Source organism: Theobroma cacao, chromosome 7 (genome assembly GCF_000208745.1).
Source record: "Theobroma cacao cultivar B97-61/B2 chromosome 7, Criollo_cocoa_genome_V2, whole genome shotgun sequence".
NCBI classification, from domain to species: domain Eukaryota; kingdom Viridiplantae; phylum Streptophyta; class Magnoliopsida; order Malvales; family Malvaceae; genus Theobroma; species Theobroma cacao.
In genome coordinates, this window is record NC_030856.1 from 6,043,649 (window position 1) to 6,061,135 (window position 17,487).

The window sequence follows — 17,487 nt, forward strand, 5'->3', positions numbered from 1 at the left end:
GATCAAGAAGAATAACACCTGGGTTTTGGTTGACAGATTAGAGAACTAGAAGGTTATTGGTGTTAAGTGGGTTTATAGGACTAAGCTAAACTCTGATGGTACAATTAACAAGCACAAAGCCAAATTAATAGTTAAAGGCTTCTCACAAGTCCATGGAGTTGATTTCTTTGAAACCTTTGCACTAGTAGCCAGACATGATACTATAAGGCTACTAGTTGCACTTGCTACAAATGAAGGGTGGTTAATCTAGCACCTAGACATCAAGTCAGCATTTTTGAATGGTACTACTGGAGAAGAGATCTTTGTTGAGCAGTTTGAAGGCTATGTTTAACCTGGCATGGAGAACAAAGTCTGCAAATTGGTCAAAGCCCTTTATGGACTCAAACAGGCTCCAAGGGCATGGTATGAGAGAATGGATGCCTACTTACAAAGCCTGGAGTTTACCAGAAGCAGCAGTGAGCATACACTGTATGTGAAGGGAACAGGTAATAAGATTCAACTTATTATTTCTCTTTATGTGGATGATATGCTTATCACAAGTCCTAGTGGTAAGTTTGTGGATGATTTTAAGGCCAAAATGCAAACTGAATTTGAAATGAGTGATTTGGGAAGGATGTCTTACTTTCTTGGTATGGAGATTGATCAAGGCTCTGATTTCATTCTACTGCATCAGAGGAAATATGCCTCTGATTTGTTGAAAAGGTTTAAAATGGAAAAATGTAAAGCAGTAGCAACCCCTTTGGCTGTTGGTACTAAACTGTGCAAGGATGATGGTGGAGCTGAAAATAATGAAACTTATTATAGAAGGTTGATAGGGAGCTTATTGTATTTATCTTCCACAAGGCCAGATATCATGTATGCTACCAGCTTGCTTTCTAGGTTCATGCACAAGCCCTCTGAAGTTCATTTGTGTGCTGTTAAAAGAATTATCAGGTATGTGAAAGGAACCTTACGTTTTGGCTTGAAATTCTTTAAGAATGGAAATCAGAAGCTTCAAGGCTTTTGTGACAGTGATTGGGGTGGAAGTTTGGAGGACTCAAAAAGGATTTCTGGGTACTGTTTCTCTCTTGGCAGTGCTGTTTTTTCTTAAAACTCCAAGAAACAAGATATAGTGGCACAGTCTTCTGCTGAAACAAAGTATGTTGCAGCAGCCTCAGCTGCAAACCAGACTATTTGGCTGAGGAAGATTCTTCAAGATTTAATGTTTAGCTGTGAACTACAAACAACTCTTTGGATAGACAGTAAGTCTGCAATCTCAATGGCTAAAAACCCAGTTGATCATGGCAGAACTAAGCACATAAGGATCAAGTTTCATGCCATTAGAGAAGCTGTCAAAAATGGTGAAGTAGCGGTAGAATATTGTCCTACAAAGGAGCAGTTGGTAGATATTTTCACTAAGGGATTGAGTACTGATCAGTTCAAGTTTTTAAGAGACAAACTTGGAGTTTGTTCATCTGGAATCAAGGAGGTGTGTTGAGAAACTAGTGATTCTAGATGGTGCTGCAGAAGAAGATGAAATTGAGCACTAAGTCAACTATATGTTGAAGGAAGGAAGAATCTAGAAAAAGTATTACTTTAGCTATTGAGTTAGTGTTTAATAAAACTCTTCAAATAGTATCGTTTTGAGTCTTAGTTATGGGTCTGCTGAAAACGTTTTTACTGGTGTCGTTTTTGGCTGTTTGTAAGGCTAAAAGCCATGTTTTATTTTTGCTGGTTGTTCATTTTTCCTCTTATCTGTTGAAGGTTGTTGCAATGCACAAAAATCCAAGTCTCGATTCTTGTGCTTAGCTGGTTTTTCATGTTTTTCATTTTATTCCCCAATTTTATTGGCTTAGTCTGTTACTACCCATATAGATATTCTTGAAAATGAAAATGGCTGTAGGGTTCTTCTCTCCCACCATTGGGTTTTTCAATTTCGTCTTTGTTCCCAAAATCATTTTAGCTCCTCTGTTCTCCAGCTAAAAATTCATCAGAAATTTTACATACAGATATAGATCCCTTTTTGTGTTTTGACTAATGTATACCTAAATCTCTATAAGAATATTAAAAGATGCTCCAGCTTACCANTTAGAAGGAGAATGACCAACAGCTTATAATTTTGTCTTAGGCTTGGGCACTGTGGAAGAAAGAAAAGCCATTAGAACTGATTGATTCGTTTTTACAAGAGTCATACTCTCTGTCGGAAGTGGTGAGGTGCATCCACATTGCTCTCTTATGTGTGCAACAACGTCCTGATGATCGACCCAGCATGTCATCCGTGGTTCTTATGCTGGGTAGTGAGACTGCCCTGGTAGAACCCAAGGAACCCAGTTTCCTGATGGACGATAAGTCACTAGAAACAGATTCTTCTTCAAGCAATATTAAATTGTCAAATAATGATGTTACTATCTCAATTTTGGATGGTCGATAGAGAAATATTTAGCTATAGGTCTTACTCTGTCATTGTCTTAGCAAATGTTTGCTCATCATGCAGTTTGTACATTACATTTTTACATCCATGTGTGCGATATGTAAGGATTGGTAGTTCTGTTTCTCACGTTAAATTCAGAAGACAGATCTTGTAGAAAGATTCCTGAAGAAAATTTCTGTATTTTGAATGTAGTTTGTCTCCGAATATTGGTTTCTTATCTGAGAATTCAATTAGGACAAACATTGCAAAACATAGACCACAAGGCTAATTATGAGAACATCTTACAATCTACTCTGCCGCTGGCATTAGTCTAATAAAGGGAAAAAGGTTTAACAGTTTCTGTTAGCTTAATAAAATAATCTTGCATTGTTTTACCCTTAGCGATAAATGTCACCAAAATTACTGGGTAGAAAACTGTTTATTGCTTTACATTTATGTTATCATAATTATTATCTTCCAATTGTATTGTGTTGATTTAAAACATAGAGATATGATGTGTTTTAGCCAAAAATGAGAGATTCAATTGCCTCATCCATAAAATTAAAGATGAATAATGATATAAAGAACAACAGAAAGAAAGATATGCTTGCATGAAACTATATCTTATTTAATTTCTCTTGAATATTCGCATTTAATCTGATAGAATTCTCAATGTGCCTTTTTAGGAATTTTAGTAGTTCCCTATCATTTTGTTCCTCTAAATGAGAATAAACCTTTACAACGTAGTCGAACTTTTGACCATACAAATGGGATGCGCAAGCTGCTTTGTAAGTTAAAAGCTCCGAGAACCCTGTTCCAAACAAGGAGAACAAAAATTTATTTAACCAATCTCGCCAAGAAAAGGATCATGAAGCATGTGGAGTAGTTCGCCAGATGTGTGCTAAAATACGAAAGATGCAACATAGCAGATGACTAGGTGATGCTTGATGATGATTGAAACAATAAATTTATTCAGGTTAAATAACCATTCTTCAAAACTAGCAAGCACAAAGAATCATGCAAATGTTAGCAATCAAAAGGACAATAAACTATAATATAAGCAGGCTCAGCCAACATGGGGGTCTAACTCCTGTGAGAACTGAGATAGATAGTAAAGGAGTTAAGTAAAACGGTGCAGAGGGAAAGGGTTAGACAGTTCCGTAATAGGAAACAGTAACAAACCTGAAGCAATTTCTGATGCAAGCATCTCCTCGGCAAAGTGACGTTTTAACCAGCATTTGCAGCGTGACCTCCAAACTTTTCTTGATTTTCTCTCAGTAAAAAATTTTGGCATCTTATTGTAGTTAACAGAGAGCTTTGGAATTTGTTCATCTTCATTCCCATTGAGACATACTGACAATCGATCCTCTTCATGCTGATATAGTTTGAGGAAGCATGAAGTAAACTCCCTCCATGTATTGGACTCCGGATTGGTAGCTTCCAAATGCAAAGCAATCATCTCCACAAGGGATTCCAGACTATAGTCCCCTGAAAAGAATATCAAAATCACAGTTGTATATGCAAAAACTTCTATGATTAAGAGAGAAAGAGAGAGAACGAGAGAGAGATTGTCAAAAGCCAAGTTCAAATATTGCAAAAGCAGACAAAAAGAGGGAGGGGACCTCGGTGGTGGCTATGTGTCACAACTAGGTGATAGAATCACTGCATTGAAATAACTGTAAAATGAAGTGAGTACTGGTCTATCTATGCAAGGTAATTGATAATATACCATTTTGATGCATGCTGACAAGTCTTGCCAATGAGTGGCAGCATGTTGGATCCTTCTTCAAAGTCTCCGCAAAACATGTAGAGAGCATGACAGAATCATTAGAATAAGAACACTCTAAAACACTGGCCCTTAATCTGCAAAGGATCAACACATCAGTGTTTTGTAAAGGCAACAAGAGGACCAGCTGAAAAAATTAGCATACTGCAAGAATAATCAAATCTTCTCCATAATATTTAGAAAGTGCTCCTGAAAGTAAAGATTCCATGGGAGAGAGTAGAAAATAATTAAAATATCAAGCCCATTCTACCAAAGGAAAACTTCTAAGCAAAGAGGGAGCTTTAGCCTCGGATACATCCAAGGGAGATTTCTGCACAAGATATATTTGTCAAGACAGAAGAAAAGGGAAAGTAACGTCAACAAAAACTACATGCCTTATCACAAAAATCTCTGCAAAGGCAACAGTACCATAATGTCCCTTGGAACAACTAGTACTAACACAGTCAGATATAATATTTTCCCCAAAAGATTATCACCAGACATAACTGCCACAAGAAATACCAGAGTTGTAATCATTAGTTGAGTCCTCTAGCACTTATCTTCATATTCCTTTTTCTGTTATTCTCAAGTTGTCTGAGTTAAGCCAAAATGAAATAAAGTACCTTTGGGATTATATTTTCCAATATGAATTCACTTCTTGGCAACCATGGAAAAAAAGGGAAGGGGGAACAAAATTATTTGGTAGGTCGATACCTAAATGGAAAGGGCACTCTTGAATTGTTACAGAACTTTTCGACTTCACTTAGGGCCTCATTCACTTGACCTCCAATCAGCAACAACTGGCATAAAACAGACAAAAAGAGGAAAAAAAAATAATGTTTGAATCAGTAAGAAAGAATAACATTTAAAAGTAAATAAATTCTGTATCATACTATTATATAGATATAGATCCCTTTTTTGTGTTTTGACTAATGTATATCTAAATCTCTATAAGAATATTAAAAGATGCTCCAGCTTAGCATTTAAGATGTTCAAAATACAAAAAAAAGAAAAATTGTAAGGGAAACATAATTATACCTGCACTAAAGGATGTAATGCTGCTAACAAATGGGGTGTAGAGTGAAGTGCAAGCTGTAGGCACTTCACAGCATCATTATAATGATTATTAAGTATTTGCCTATGCAAATAAACAAAGTTCTCTCTAGAATGTGGCAACTTTAATGGCATCAACCATGACTCTAGACTCTCTGAAATAAGAAAGATGACAAATTTCAGTAGTCCGTAGGCTTAGATATGATCATGAAACAATTAATAATTATCAAAGCCAAAAAGCCTCTAACAGATACCATTGTAGAAAATCATAACAATGCATCCAAACCATTATTCATGCAAAGATATTCTTCATCCGGTCAAGTAATTAAGCCACTTGACATTCGACATATATACAAATAAATTCAGGGTGTCTATTTAAGAATTTTAAGCATACTTCCACCAGGTAGGATGAATATACAACAGAGTAACATATAAAGTATGACAACAGAAGGGATGAGGAAGATAAGAAGGTTATCTCCTATACTTAAGCAAAAGAACATTTTACTATCTTTGATGCATATCTGTGTATCTGATATTGGTATTTACTGGATCTTTATTTGTTTGAGTCCTAGCATCAAGTCTTTCTTTCCAATTTTTCCCCTTTATTTCTGGATCTCTAGCATATTTCCCATTTAGTCAACAATTGAATGAGTTCTCACGTACTAACACAAAGAAAAACGGAAATAATAATCTGCTAAGCAGCACTGAAGACTTTTAATTATCCAAAATATACCTTGGATGTGCATGCATAGGCAACATCATGCTCAATATATCACTCCAAAGTCAAAAGAAGAATACCAAAAGTAAAACTTGGTATTATCATGACAGATAAAAAAACATATAGGGCATTCGGAGCTCACCAAGGGCAGAGAAAACTGAAGGATCACATGTGTAGCCACTATCATCGTATAAACCAGCTTCATTTTCAGAGGAGTTCTGGTAGGAGGCCAGTGGCTGAACCTCTTCTTGGAGATTTGCAAGTGGCAAATTAACATCATTCTGCACAGGAACTTCACTGTGTAGCTTGCTATTAGCCACCGGAGTTATTCTTTTATCATTCATGACAGATGTCTCTGAATCATATTGAGAAGTAACAGCATCATGAGTATAAGCCGCATTATTTCCCTCAGAGTTAACAATTTGGTTGCTGAATTTTGATCCTCAAGAGTCTGATTGCAGCTGAGGGGTGTAATCCTGGTTTGAATCTCTCAGCTTATCCTTGTCGGTGAGATCAGAATACCAAAGCTGACAGAATGTCAAGCCCGTGACCAAATTTGGCATTGAGTGACTACTAGGGTGACGTTCTTTCATCAAGCTGAGAGGGAGAAAGCTCATAAAAGTCACTCAAACTCAAAAAAGCTCATAAAGCTCATAATATAGTATTAAATTATAATTAATAATGATGAATATAATAAAATACGTTATAATTTCATGCATTTTTCACCTGCACGTGATCGATAAACAGGGTTTTTTATTCTATCATCATGGTTGTATTGATAAATGGAAAGGTACAGGCATATCTACTCAACCAATATGATACAGGCTTTCAGCTTTGGCTAGCCATAAGATAGAATGTCAAGAACTGAGAAGACACTTTGAAAGATGAAAGTCCTGGGAGTGTATTTCCTGGCCTGGGTCGTGTTCGTTGACTACCTTTAATTAGTTCTAGCTGCCAACGGTCCCTGGCCAACTGCATTTAACTATGTGACGAACAAAATGTTTTTCCTGTTCCAGAATAAATTCTGTAGTCAAACCTCGCAAACTCAAACTTCAAGTACTGGTATCCATATATTTCAGCTCATTACTTCGAAGAAGCTCCAGATTGGTCAGCTACAAGAAGAGTAGAAAAGACTGGCAGCGCGGTCTCCCCAACTTGCAAGTAGGGGTCAACAATCAGTGGATTCAATTGATTCAGTTTGTTATAATTAATAATTAAATGAATTAAATATTTTTAAAAAATAGATGAGAATTGATCCAATCTAAAAAAAAAATCGAATTAGTCAAATATCGAATTGAAAATTAAAAAATTAAAAAATAATTATAAAATATAAAATAAAAATTAATAATATAAATATAAATTTTATATTAATTTAAAAATAATATATATAATATTATAATATATTAATATATATATATATAATTAATTTGATGTTTTTATCGATTCAGTTTAAAAATTTTAAAATTAATAATCAATCAAATAAATAAATTGGATCAAACTTTTTAAATTAATAAATTTAATGAACTAATTAGACCGAATAGTTTTATTTAAATCACATTTGAATCAATTCTCTTGATCCAGTACAATTTTGCTCACACCCTACTTGCATGCACCTCCATGCAAGTGAACTGTTATGAGCTTTGAGATTCTTTTCTTTTATAATGCTTCAATGTGAAAAGCTCTAGCAGTGAGTTGTGAAAGCTTGGGAAGCGATGGACATTTTATCTTTCATTTCGATCAAAATTACGTTGCTCAGTTTCTTCACCAGATTCTCTGTTGGAATCGATAGCTTTACCTCCTCAGAGTCTTTAAGTGATGGCAGGACCTTGGTTTCCAGAGATGGAACCTTTGAACTGGGTTTCTTCAGACCTGGAAGCTCCATGAATCGTTACTTGGGAATATGGTACAAGAAAATCCCTGTCCGAACTGTTGTTTGGGTTGCAAACCGGCGCAACCCAATCAATGACTCATATGGTATGCTGTTGTTCAACAGCAAAGGCAATCTTATGCTGTTCAGTCGAAGCAACGGTGTTGTTTGGTCCACAAACTCAACAAAGATAGCTCGAAAGCCAATAGTACAGCTCTTGGATTCTGGAAATCTTGTCATAAGAGATGAAAGTGGTAATGGTAATTCAGAAAGAACTCTTTCGTGGCAAAGCTTTGACTATCCAACTGATACTATTCTACCAGGGATGAAGTTGGGATGGGACTTGAGAACTGGTCTTGATCGCCGTTTGACAGCATGGAAGAGCTCTGATGATCCATCTCCTGGAGACTTCACTGTTGGCGTCGAGCTATATAAGTACCCTGATGTTGTTTCATGGAAGGGTACAAAGAAATACATTCGGACAGGCCCCTGGAATGGCCTCGGATACAGTGGTACACCCTTGTTAAAGCCTAGTCCTGGTTTTCAGTTCCAATTTGTATGGAATAATGACGAGGTGTACTCCACATTTTACCTCGGCAATCAATCAGCTATCATGAGGTATGTTTTGAACCAAACCATCTATCAGGGCCAGGGCTACTCTTGGATTGAAGGAAGTAGAAGTTGGATGCTTTCTACTTATCCACCGGCGGATGTCTGTGACAACTTTGGACTCTGTGGTGTATATGGGGTTTGTGACAGAACTGAACCGCTACCTTGTCAATGTTTGAAAGGATTCAAGCCTAAAGCTTCACGGTATTGGGACTCCAACTGGCTTCAAGGATGTGTGCGCAATAAGCCATTAGACTGCCAGAAGGGAGATGCATTTATCAAATTTGGTCGATTGAAACTGCCAGATACAGAACATTCTTGGGTAGACAAAAGCATAGGTCTCAAAGAATGCAGGGCTAAATGTTTACAGAACTGTTCTTGTATGGCCTACACAAACACAGATATAAGAGGACAAGGAAGTGGTTGTGCCATTTGGTTTGGAGATCTGATTGATATCAAACAGTTTCAAGATGGTGGGCAAGAACTATACATTCGAATGTCTACTTCTGAAGCAGGTACATGAGCTAATTACTTTTGATTGTGATAACTATCAAGTATTTCCTTGAAGTTATATTCCCAAATATTAAACCAGTTAACGCTGCCGCATTTGTGCATCAATTCTCAGCTCTAATTTAACTAACTTCTTTCTATTTCATTGTTGGATTTATTGAATTGTCCTCGTCCATGAAGAGCCAAAAGGTGAGATTAAAATGAAGCTAGCTGTCATACCTCCAACCGTCATTTTCTTAGTTGTTGGTGTGCTTTTAGTCAGCTATTACTTTCACAGAAGCCGTACAAGAATGCAAGGTAAAGCCATCTGCCTTCAGAAATCTTATTTCAACAATGCTTTAGAGAAACTTCAGAAATGTAAAGAGTGCTAGAAACTTCCCCTGATTCTTTTGAGAAAAGATCCAAAAGAACTCAAACACAATCATTTGATGGCTGTGAGAGGAATTTTGTGGTTTTCTTCAGAAATATGTTGGACCAAAACCAACAAAGTAGTCATAACCCAACATTCTATGGCTAATGTTAGCACGTTTGGCAACTGTTTCAGGGGAAAATGAAAATCATGGTGTAAATAACAGGAGCAATGCAGGGCAAAAGGAAGATAGAGAACTTGAATTATTCGACCTAGCTGTGTTAGCTAAAGCCACCAATGGCTTCTCATCTGACAACAAGCTGGGAGAAGGTGGTTTTGGGCCTGTTTACAAGGTAAATTTGCACTGTTCTGCTTAAATGAATGTTAGACGAAAACATTCTTATATAGTACATTATTTTCAGGGTACTATGGAAGATGGACAACAAATTGCTGTGAAGAGGCTCTCAATCCGCTCAAGACAAGGATCAGATGAGTTCAAAAATGAAGTAGCACTGATCGCCAAACTTCAACATCGGAATCTTGTAAAGCTTCTTGGATGCTGCATCCAAGGGGAGGAGAAAATGCTGGTGTATGAATTTATGCCGAACAAAAGTCTGAATTTCTTCATTTTCGGTAATGGATCCCTCAAAAAACCTGAAAAATTTATGTAGGCTAGTGCATATATATAACAAATGGAGACTGAATTTCAATATAATACATGCATGTCAGACAGAGCAAGGCATGAGCTACTAGACTGGCCAAAGCGTTTTCATATTATCAATGGAGTTGCTCGGGGGCTTGTCTATCTCCATCAAGATTCCAGATTGAGGATCATACACAGAGATCTTAAAACTAGTAATATTCTTCTTGATAGTGAGATGAATCCAAAAATTTCAGACTTCGGCTTGGCTAAAACTTTTGGAGGAGACCAGACAGAGGGGAATACAAATAGAGTGGTTGGAACTTAGTAAGTGGTTAACAACACATTCATGAATTTAACTGTAATCATCACTAATGTTGCTTTCTTCTGCTGATTTTCTACAGTGGTTATATGGCACCAGAATACGCTATCGCTGGGCAATTCTCAATAAAATCAGACGTTTTCAGCTTCGGGATAGTGGTGCTGGAGATTATAAGTGGCAAGAAAAATAAAGGGTTTTACAATCCAAGCCATGACCTCAACCTGATTGGACATGTAAGCATGAAACTTACTTGTTAAATGTTGATGTACTTTGAGAAGGAGAATGACCAACAGCTTATAATTTTGTCTTAGGCTTGGGCACTGTGGAAGAAAGAAAAGCCATTAGAACTGATTGATTCGTTTTTCCAAGAGCCATGCTCTCTGTCGGAAGTGGTGAGGTGCATCCACATTGCTCTCTTATGTGTGCAACAACATCCTGATGATAGACCTAGCATGTCATCTGTGGTTCTTATGCTGGGTAGTGAGACTACCCTGGTAGAACCCAAGGAACCCAGTTTCCTGATGGACAATAAGTCACTAGAAACAGATTCTTCTTCAAGCAATATTAAATTGTCAAATAATGATGTTACTATCTCAATTTTGGATGGTCGATAGAGAAATATTTAGCTATATGTCTTACTTTGTCATTGTCTTAGCAAATGTTTGCTCATCATGGAATTTGTACATTGCATTTCTACATCCATGTGTGCGATATGTAAGGATTGGTTGTTCTGTTTCTCATGTTAAATTCAGAAGACAGATCTTGTAAAAAGATTCCTGAAGAAAATTTCTATATTTTGAATATAGTGTCTCAGAATATTAGCTTCTTATCTGAGAATTCAATTAGGACAAACATTACAAAACATAGGCTACAGGGCTAATTATGAGAACATCTTACAATCTACCCTGCCGCTGACATTAGTCTAATAAAGATAACAAGATTTAACAGTTTCTGTTAGCTTAATAAAATAATCTTGCATTGTTTTACGCTTAGTGATAAATGTCACCAAAATTTCTAGGTAGAAAACTATTTATTGCTTTACATTTATGTTATCATAATTATTATCTTCCAATTGTATTGTGTTGATCTAAAGCATAGAGATATGATGTGTTTTAGCCAAAAATGAGAGATTCAATTGCCTCATCCATAAAATTAAAGATGAATAATGATATAAAGAACAACAGAAAGAAAGATATGCTTGCATGAAAACTATATCTTATTTAATTTCTCTTGGATATTCACATTTAATCTGATAGAATTCTCAATGTGCCTTTTTAGGAATTTTAGTAGTTCCCTATCATTTTGTTCCGCTAAATGAGAATAAACCTTTACAACGTAGTCGAACTCCTGACCATACAAATGGGATGCGCAAGCTGCTTTGTAAGTTAAAAGCTCCGAGAACCCTGTTCCAAACAAGGAGAACGGAAATTTATTTAACCAATCTCGCCAAGAAAAAGATCATGAAGCATGTGGAGTAGTTCACTAGATGTGTCCTAAAATACGAAAGATGCAACATAGCAGATGACTAGGTGATGCTTGATGATGATTGGAACAATAAATTTATTCAGGTTAAATAACCATTCTTCAAAACTAGCAAGCCAAAAAATCATGCAAATGTTAGCAATCAAAAGGACAATAAACTATAATATAAGCAGGCTCAACCAACATGGGGGTCTAACTCCTATGAGACCTGAGATAGATAGTAGAGGAATTAAGTAAAACGATGCAGAGGGAAAGGATTAGAAAGTTCCGTAATAGGAAACAGTAACAAACCTGAAGCAATTTCTGATGCAAGCATCTTCTTGGCAGAGTGACGTTTTAACCAGCATTTGCAGCGTAACCTCCAAACTTTTCTTGATTTTCCCTCAGTAAAAAATTTTGGCATCTTATTGTAGTTAACAGAGAGCTTTGGAATTTGTTCACCTTCATTCCCATTGAGACATACTGACAATCGATCCTCTTCATGTTGATATAGTTTGAGGAAGCATGAAGCCAACTCCCTCCATGTATTGGACTCTGGATTGGTAGCTTCCAAAAGCAAAGCAAACATCTCCACAAGGGATTCCAGACTAAAGTCCCTTGAAAAGAATATCAAAATCACAGTTATTCCTTTAATTGGACTGTTTGGTGCCATATTCTCCAATGGTGGAATCTCTCATGGGCTGTCCCTTGGTCCCTAGCCTCACACATTCAAAGCTGGTCGCAATGCTATCATTGGAACTCTGCCTTGAAACATTGGATGGTTGTGTGTGGGGCAACTTTATGGTCTCTTTGGTTGGCTAGGAATGAATCTGTATTTATCAGAAAAGTTTGGGATAGTAAGGAAATTTTCTTCCTTATTCGTATGAGATCTGCCTTCTGGTTACGGGCATGTGACGGTATGGAATCGGTGGATGAAATTGGATGGTGGACTGAACCATGGGAAGTAGGGGTTCTTCGCACCCCTCTCCACAGTCGCCTTAACATTCATTGGTGCCCTCCGCCAGAGGAGACTTTGAAATTTAATGTTGACGGCTCCACCAGAGGAAAACCAAGGCCTGCAGGATGTGGAGGGGCTCTTCGAAACTCAGAGGGATTTCTTGTTGGGGTGTTCTTTGGTCCTCTTGGAGTTTGGGATTCTAATTTTGCCGAAATCAAGGCAATCAAGCATGCTCTCCACCTCTTTTCTTTTTCCCCTTATGCAACCACAAACAAGCTTCTCATTGAGTCTGATTCTAAAATTGCCCTTTCCTGGATTCTCCATCCCAGCAAGAGACCTTGGGATAAATGGATTCTCTTATTTTGCAGCTCAAAGAAGTTTCTTTCCAGCACACTCTTAGAGAAGGAAACTCCTTTGCTGATTCTCTTGCAAAATATGGAGTTGATAAAAAGTCTATGTTCTCTGCCTGTTGGTAGTTTGTCTCTGTTTTCTTCTGCTGTTTTTATGGCTTGTCCTTCTCCTCACATGAAGCTGGTTTGGATTTTTTGTTTTTTCCTTCTTCCTCACTTAATGTCATAGAGGTTTTAGGTTGAACTGTGTTTGTGTTCATGATTATTGTTCTGATTTTTAACATCATGGGTTATCTGAACTGATTGTTTGGAGCTGCTATCCTTCAATTTGTGTCTTTAGGTCGGATTGTCAAGGTCTGTACTGCTAGTTTGCATTTGTACATGATGTCAAGGTGTCTTATGTTCTGTTCAAACGGACAAACTCTGGTCCTTTTGTATTTCTTGGATTCTTCCAGGTTCTCCCTTTTGAGATGATTAATTGAATATATTCCCTGATTGAGCAAAAAAAAAAAAAATCACAGTTATATATGCAAAAACTTCTATGATTAAGAGAGAGAGAGAGAGAGAGAGATTGTCAAAACCCAAGTTCAAATATTGCAAAAGCAGACAAAAAGAGGGAGGGGACCTCGGTGGTGACTATGTGTCACAACTAGGTGATGGAATCACTGCATTGAAACAACTGTCAAATGAAGTGGGTACTGGTCTATCTGGCAAGATAATTGATAATATACCATTTTGATGCATGCTGACAAGCCTTGCCAATGAGTGGCAGCATGTTGGATCCTTCTTCAAAGTCTTCTCAAAACATGTAGAGAGCATGACAGAATCATTAGAATAAAAACACTCTAAAACACTGGCCCTTAATCTGCAAAAGATCAACACATCAATGTTTTGTAAAGGCAACAAATGGACCAACTGGAAATATTAGCATACTGCAAGAATAATTAAATCTTCTCCATAATATTTTTAAAGTGCTCCTGAAAGTAAAGATTCCATGGGAGAGAGTAGAAAATAATTAAAATATCAAGCCAATTCTACTAAAGGAAAACTTCTGAGCGAAGAGGGAGCTTTAGCCTCGGATACACCCAAGGGAGATTTCTGCACAAGATATATTTGTCAAGACAGAAGAAAAAGGAAAGTAATGTCAACAAAAACTATCTGCCTTATCACAAAAATCTCTGCAAAGGCAACAGTACCATAATGTCCCTTGGAACAACTAGTACTAACACATTCAGATATAATATTTTCCCCAAAAGATTATCGCCAGACATAACTGCCACAAGAAATACCAGAGTTGTAATCATTAGTTGAGTCCTCTAGCACTTATCTTCATATTCCTTTTTCTGTTATTCTCAAGTTATCTGAGTTAAGCCAAAATGAAATAAAGTACCTTTGGGATTATATTTTCCAATATGAATTCACTTCTTAGCAATCATGGAAAAAAAGGGAGGGGGGAACAAAATTATTTGGTAGGTTGATACCTAAATGGAAAGGGCACTCTTGAATTGTTACAGAACGTTTCGACTTCACTTAGGGCCTCATTCACTTGACCTCCAATCAGCAACAACTGGCATAAAACAGACCAAAAGAGAAAAAAAAAATAGTGTTTGAATCAGTAAGAAAGAATAACTTTAAAAGTAATTAAATTCTGTACCATACTATTATATACATATAGATCCCTTTTTGTGTTTTGACTAATGTATATCTAAATCTCTATAAGAATATTAAAAGATGCTCCAGCTTACCATTTAAGATGTTCAAAATACAAAAAAAAAAATTGTAAGGGAAACATAATTATACCTGCACTAAAGGAAGTAATGCTGCTGACATAACTAAAAGTGTCGCAGGTCTGCCTTGTTGCCAACAAGCATAATGACAATATTGGAGTCCGTGTGATCTCGTAGCTCCTTCAACCATCTCTCAACATTCTCAAATGTGACATGTTGAGTAACATCATAGACGAGCAATGCACCAACAGCTCCTCGGTAGTACGCACTTGTAATTGCTCGGTATCTTCGTAAGGAATATGACAAGAAATCAACTCTCAAAAAGCTTATAGAACACATTAATACAATTAATAAAATATATGACATTGTGAAAGCTCACTCTGGTATCTTTTACCCAGAGAAACATCACTGAGAAAATTATCTGTGCAACGAGAAAGTTCTATTGTGCACACAACAGTTTTCCTGCCTCATGCATGGCAAGCAGAGTTGAAGACAGAACAGAAGACATGACTTCTAAAGGCATGTAAAGATGCTTTTCACATAAGTTCAAGCATCAAAATTTACAAATAATAGGACATTCATCAGAACTGAAACAAAAACTACAACAATGTCCTAAATTTCAAAATATCATATAATAGTACTTGAAGACTAAAACAAGGTTACCTTAGTAGAATTAATACAACAATCAAAGCTGAAAATAACAGACAAATTCTTCTTAACCCAACAACAAATAATACAATGTTTCATAGATTAGACAGACAAGTGATAGAATCTACAAGGGATATTCTAGAGATGCTAACAGATACGGCTCAATGATTCAACTTGGACTTTTAAGAGTAGTAGGTGCACTCTATGTTTTCATTAATGGAACAGACATTAAATAAATTAGACACACTACGTTTTCTGTATGGCTCATCCATGAGTAAACCAACTGTTGATTTTATATATAATCTATTCATAAACATGACACATGCTAATTTCTAAACCAAATCGAATTTGCAACATGCTAATCAAGAAAATTGTCTTTCACGTATTCTTAAAACAACGGACCAATCCAAAAAAACGCTTTCTTTTCGCCAAATAACCAAAATCCAAGTCCACATGCTTTAACATTAAAAAGAAAAAAAAAATCTGATCGCAACTCATTCCCACATTATCCCAGCAACCAAACAACCTAAAAAGAAAAAACCAAGATTCCAAGTACCCATTTCACCAAACCAATACACCAATCCAAGATACACCTCCTTTTCCTCAAATCTCTCAAAATTACAAAACCCCTTAAAACTAAAAAAAAAGAACAAAACAAAACAAATGAGAAATAAGAGTGAACATTTAAAACAAGAAAGTGAGTTTAAAAAATGTACCTTTCTTGTCCAGCGGTGTCCCAAATCTGGGCCTTAACGATCTTATCGTCGACCCGAATGCTTCGGGTGGCGAATTCGACTCCGATTGTGGATTTGGATTCAAGGCTAAACTCGTTCCTCGTAAATCTCGACAACAAGTTCGATTTCCCCACACCCGAATCCCCGATCAGCACCACCTTGAACAAATAATCATAGTCGTCATCCGCTCTATATGCCGCCATTTCGGGTCACCGGGTCGGAATCTTTTTATCGGATTTATTTAAAAAATTGGATTTTTCGAGGAAATTTTTATCAAATGGCAGAGATCGGTGGCATTAGAGAGGGAGAGAGAGATTTCGACATTCGCAAAAATAAAGTGAAATGCGGGGTTAGATTCCGGAGGGGATAAGGATTGGGTCGAGTCGGGTAATGAATTTTGGTGATCCGGCCCAATAAAATTAGTGGGCCAATTTAACGGAAATGTGGGTTTTTGGAATTTTTTTTGGAGCAGCCAACTTAATAGAATAATAATAAATAGCAAGCACAATAATTAAAAGAATTTTTAAATTATTTAAAAAAATTTAATAAATTTTAATTTTTCCACGTTGAATAAGTTTTTATATTTTTTTAGATTAAATAAATTTTTATCATTAACGGTTAAATAATTAAACGTTATTTATCATTTTTGTCACATAGTATTGATGTGATATATTAACATATTATATATATTTTGAAATTAGAGAAATAAGATTCGAATCTTACTTTTTAAGTAAGAAATCATATATCAATTAATGATTCAAATATTCGGATAACATGACATATTAATATGATACAATAACATGATAATATAATCATACGATATTTTTCACTCTCACATCCATCAACTCAATTGATACAAATAATTGTCATTAATCAAAACCTGACATGTAATTTTATGTCATATTGTATTAATTTGATATATTAACATATTATAATTAATAATAATTTGATATATTCAAAATTTTTAAATAATTCAAAAAAAATTTCAAATATTAAGTCAAAAAAGAACAATAATAATACTACACTTGTTATTTATTCTTAAAATAATTTCAGATATATATATTAATCAGCAAATCTCTTTAAGATCTAAATTTTTTCTGCATTTTAAATGCACATTGCCAATGCCATCACCGTTGGAAAATAATAATTTTAAACTAAAAAAACAAAAAACACTCTTTTTTTACAAGGCGGGGACTATTTACCCCTCTCAAAAAAAAAGGTAAAAGTAAAATAAAAAATAGATAATTTTACTGTAACCCTCTGAGTTTACTAAAATTCCTACTCTGCCCCTCTTCTAATCATCTCCTGATACTGATTCCAAGACTCCTGCCTCTGTAACCTCATTTCCTCGTTAAACTTCTTAATGAACGCTTCCACTCGGCGGTTC

The 17,487-nt window shown here is 36.0% G+C and overlaps 4 protein-coding genes across 4 annotated transcripts; 1 reads left to right on the top strand and 3 right to left on the bottom strand.

Moving 5' to 3' along the window:
• LOC108662738 lies at positions 3,007-6,903 on the bottom strand. Its single transcript, XM_018124255.1, has 7 exons — positions 6,861-6,903; positions 6,068-6,367; positions 5,193-5,362; positions 4,869-4,954; positions 4,119-4,252; positions 3,572-3,877; positions 3,007-3,200 (listed from the first exon to the last, which is right to left on the bottom strand). The coding sequence occupies exons 1-7, from the start codon at positions 6,901-6,903 to the stop codon at positions 3,007-3,009; spliced, it is 1,233 nt and encodes a 410-aa protein (XP_017979744.1).
• Positions 7,465-11,025, top strand: LOC18594108 (G-type lectin S-receptor-like serine/threonine-protein kinase At4g27290). Its single transcript, XM_018124639.1, has 7 exons — positions 7,465-8,916; positions 9,092-9,208; positions 9,456-9,613; positions 9,683-9,893; positions 9,990-10,227; positions 10,305-10,455; positions 10,534-11,025. The coding sequence occupies exons 1-7, from the start codon at positions 7,638-7,640 to the stop codon at positions 10,834-10,836; spliced, it is 2,457 nt and encodes an 818-aa protein (XP_017980128.1). The 5' UTR covers positions 7,465-7,637; the 3' UTR covers positions 10,837-11,025.
• LOC18594110 lies at positions 11,346-16,442 on the bottom strand. Its single transcript, XM_018124256.1, has 6 exons — positions 16,083-16,442; positions 14,792-15,004; positions 14,473-14,558; positions 13,691-13,856; positions 11,996-12,374; positions 11,346-11,625 (listed from the first exon to the last, which is right to left on the bottom strand). The coding sequence occupies exons 2-6, from the start codon at positions 14,906-14,908 to the stop codon at positions 11,432-11,434; spliced, it is 942 nt and encodes a 313-aa protein (XP_017979745.1). The 5' UTR covers positions 14,909-15,004; positions 16,083-16,442; the 3' UTR covers positions 11,346-11,431.
• Positions 15,861-16,303, bottom strand: LOC108662739 (ras-related protein RABA1f-like). The gene is made up of 2 exons (XM_018124257.1): positions 16,083-16,303; positions 15,861-16,002 (listed from the first exon to the last, which is right to left on the bottom strand). Exons 1-2 carry the CDS (start codon positions 16,301-16,303, stop codon positions 15,861-15,863), a joined length of 363 nt encoding a protein of 120 aa, XP_017979746.1.

Bases quoted from the DNA above. Each gene is read 5' to 3' on its own strand.
- LOC108662738 (XM_018124255.1), bottom strand. From the start codon at position 6,903: ATGCAGTTGGCCAGGGACCGTTGGCAGCTAGAACTAATTAAAG. The intron at 4,253-4,868 runs GTATCGACCTAC...GATCCTTTGCAG, and splicing joins AGAGTGCCCTTTCCATTTAG to ATTAAGGGCCAGTGTTTTAG. The intron at 3,878-4,118 runs GTATATTATCAA...TATTCTTTTCAG, and splicing joins TGTCAGCATGCATCAAAATG to GGGACTATAGTCTGGAATCC.
- LOC18594108 (XM_018124639.1), top strand. From the start codon at position 7,638: ATGGACATTTTATCTTTCATTTCGATCAAAATTACGTTGCTCAGTTTC. The intron at 8,917-9,091 runs GTACATGAGCTA...TCGTCCATGAAG, and splicing joins AATGTCTACTTCTGAAGCAG to AGCCAAAAGGTGAGATTAAA. The intron at 9,614-9,682 runs GTAAATTTGCAC...CATTATTTTCAG, and splicing joins GTTTTGGGCCTGTTTACAAG to GGTACTATGGAAGATGGACA.
- LOC18594110 (XM_018124256.1), bottom strand. From the start codon at position 14,908: ATGGTTGAAGGAGCTACGAGATCACACGGACTCCAATATTGTCATTAT. The intron at 14,559-14,791 runs GTATAATTATGT...GTTTTATGCCAG, and splicing joins CATTACTTCCTTTAGTGCAG to TTGTTGCTGATTGGAGGTCA. The intron at 12,375-13,690 runs GTACCCACTTCA...AGCCCATGAGAG, and splicing joins TTATCTTGCCAGATAGACCA to ATTCCACCATTGGAGAATAT.
- LOC108662739 (XM_018124257.1), bottom strand. From the start codon at position 16,303: ATGGCGGCATATAGAGCGGATGACGACTATGATTATTTGTTCAAGGTG. The intron at 16,003-16,082 runs GTACATTTTTTA...CTTTTTTTTTAG, and splicing joins GACACCGCTGGACAAGAAAG to TTTTAAGGGGTTTTGTAATT.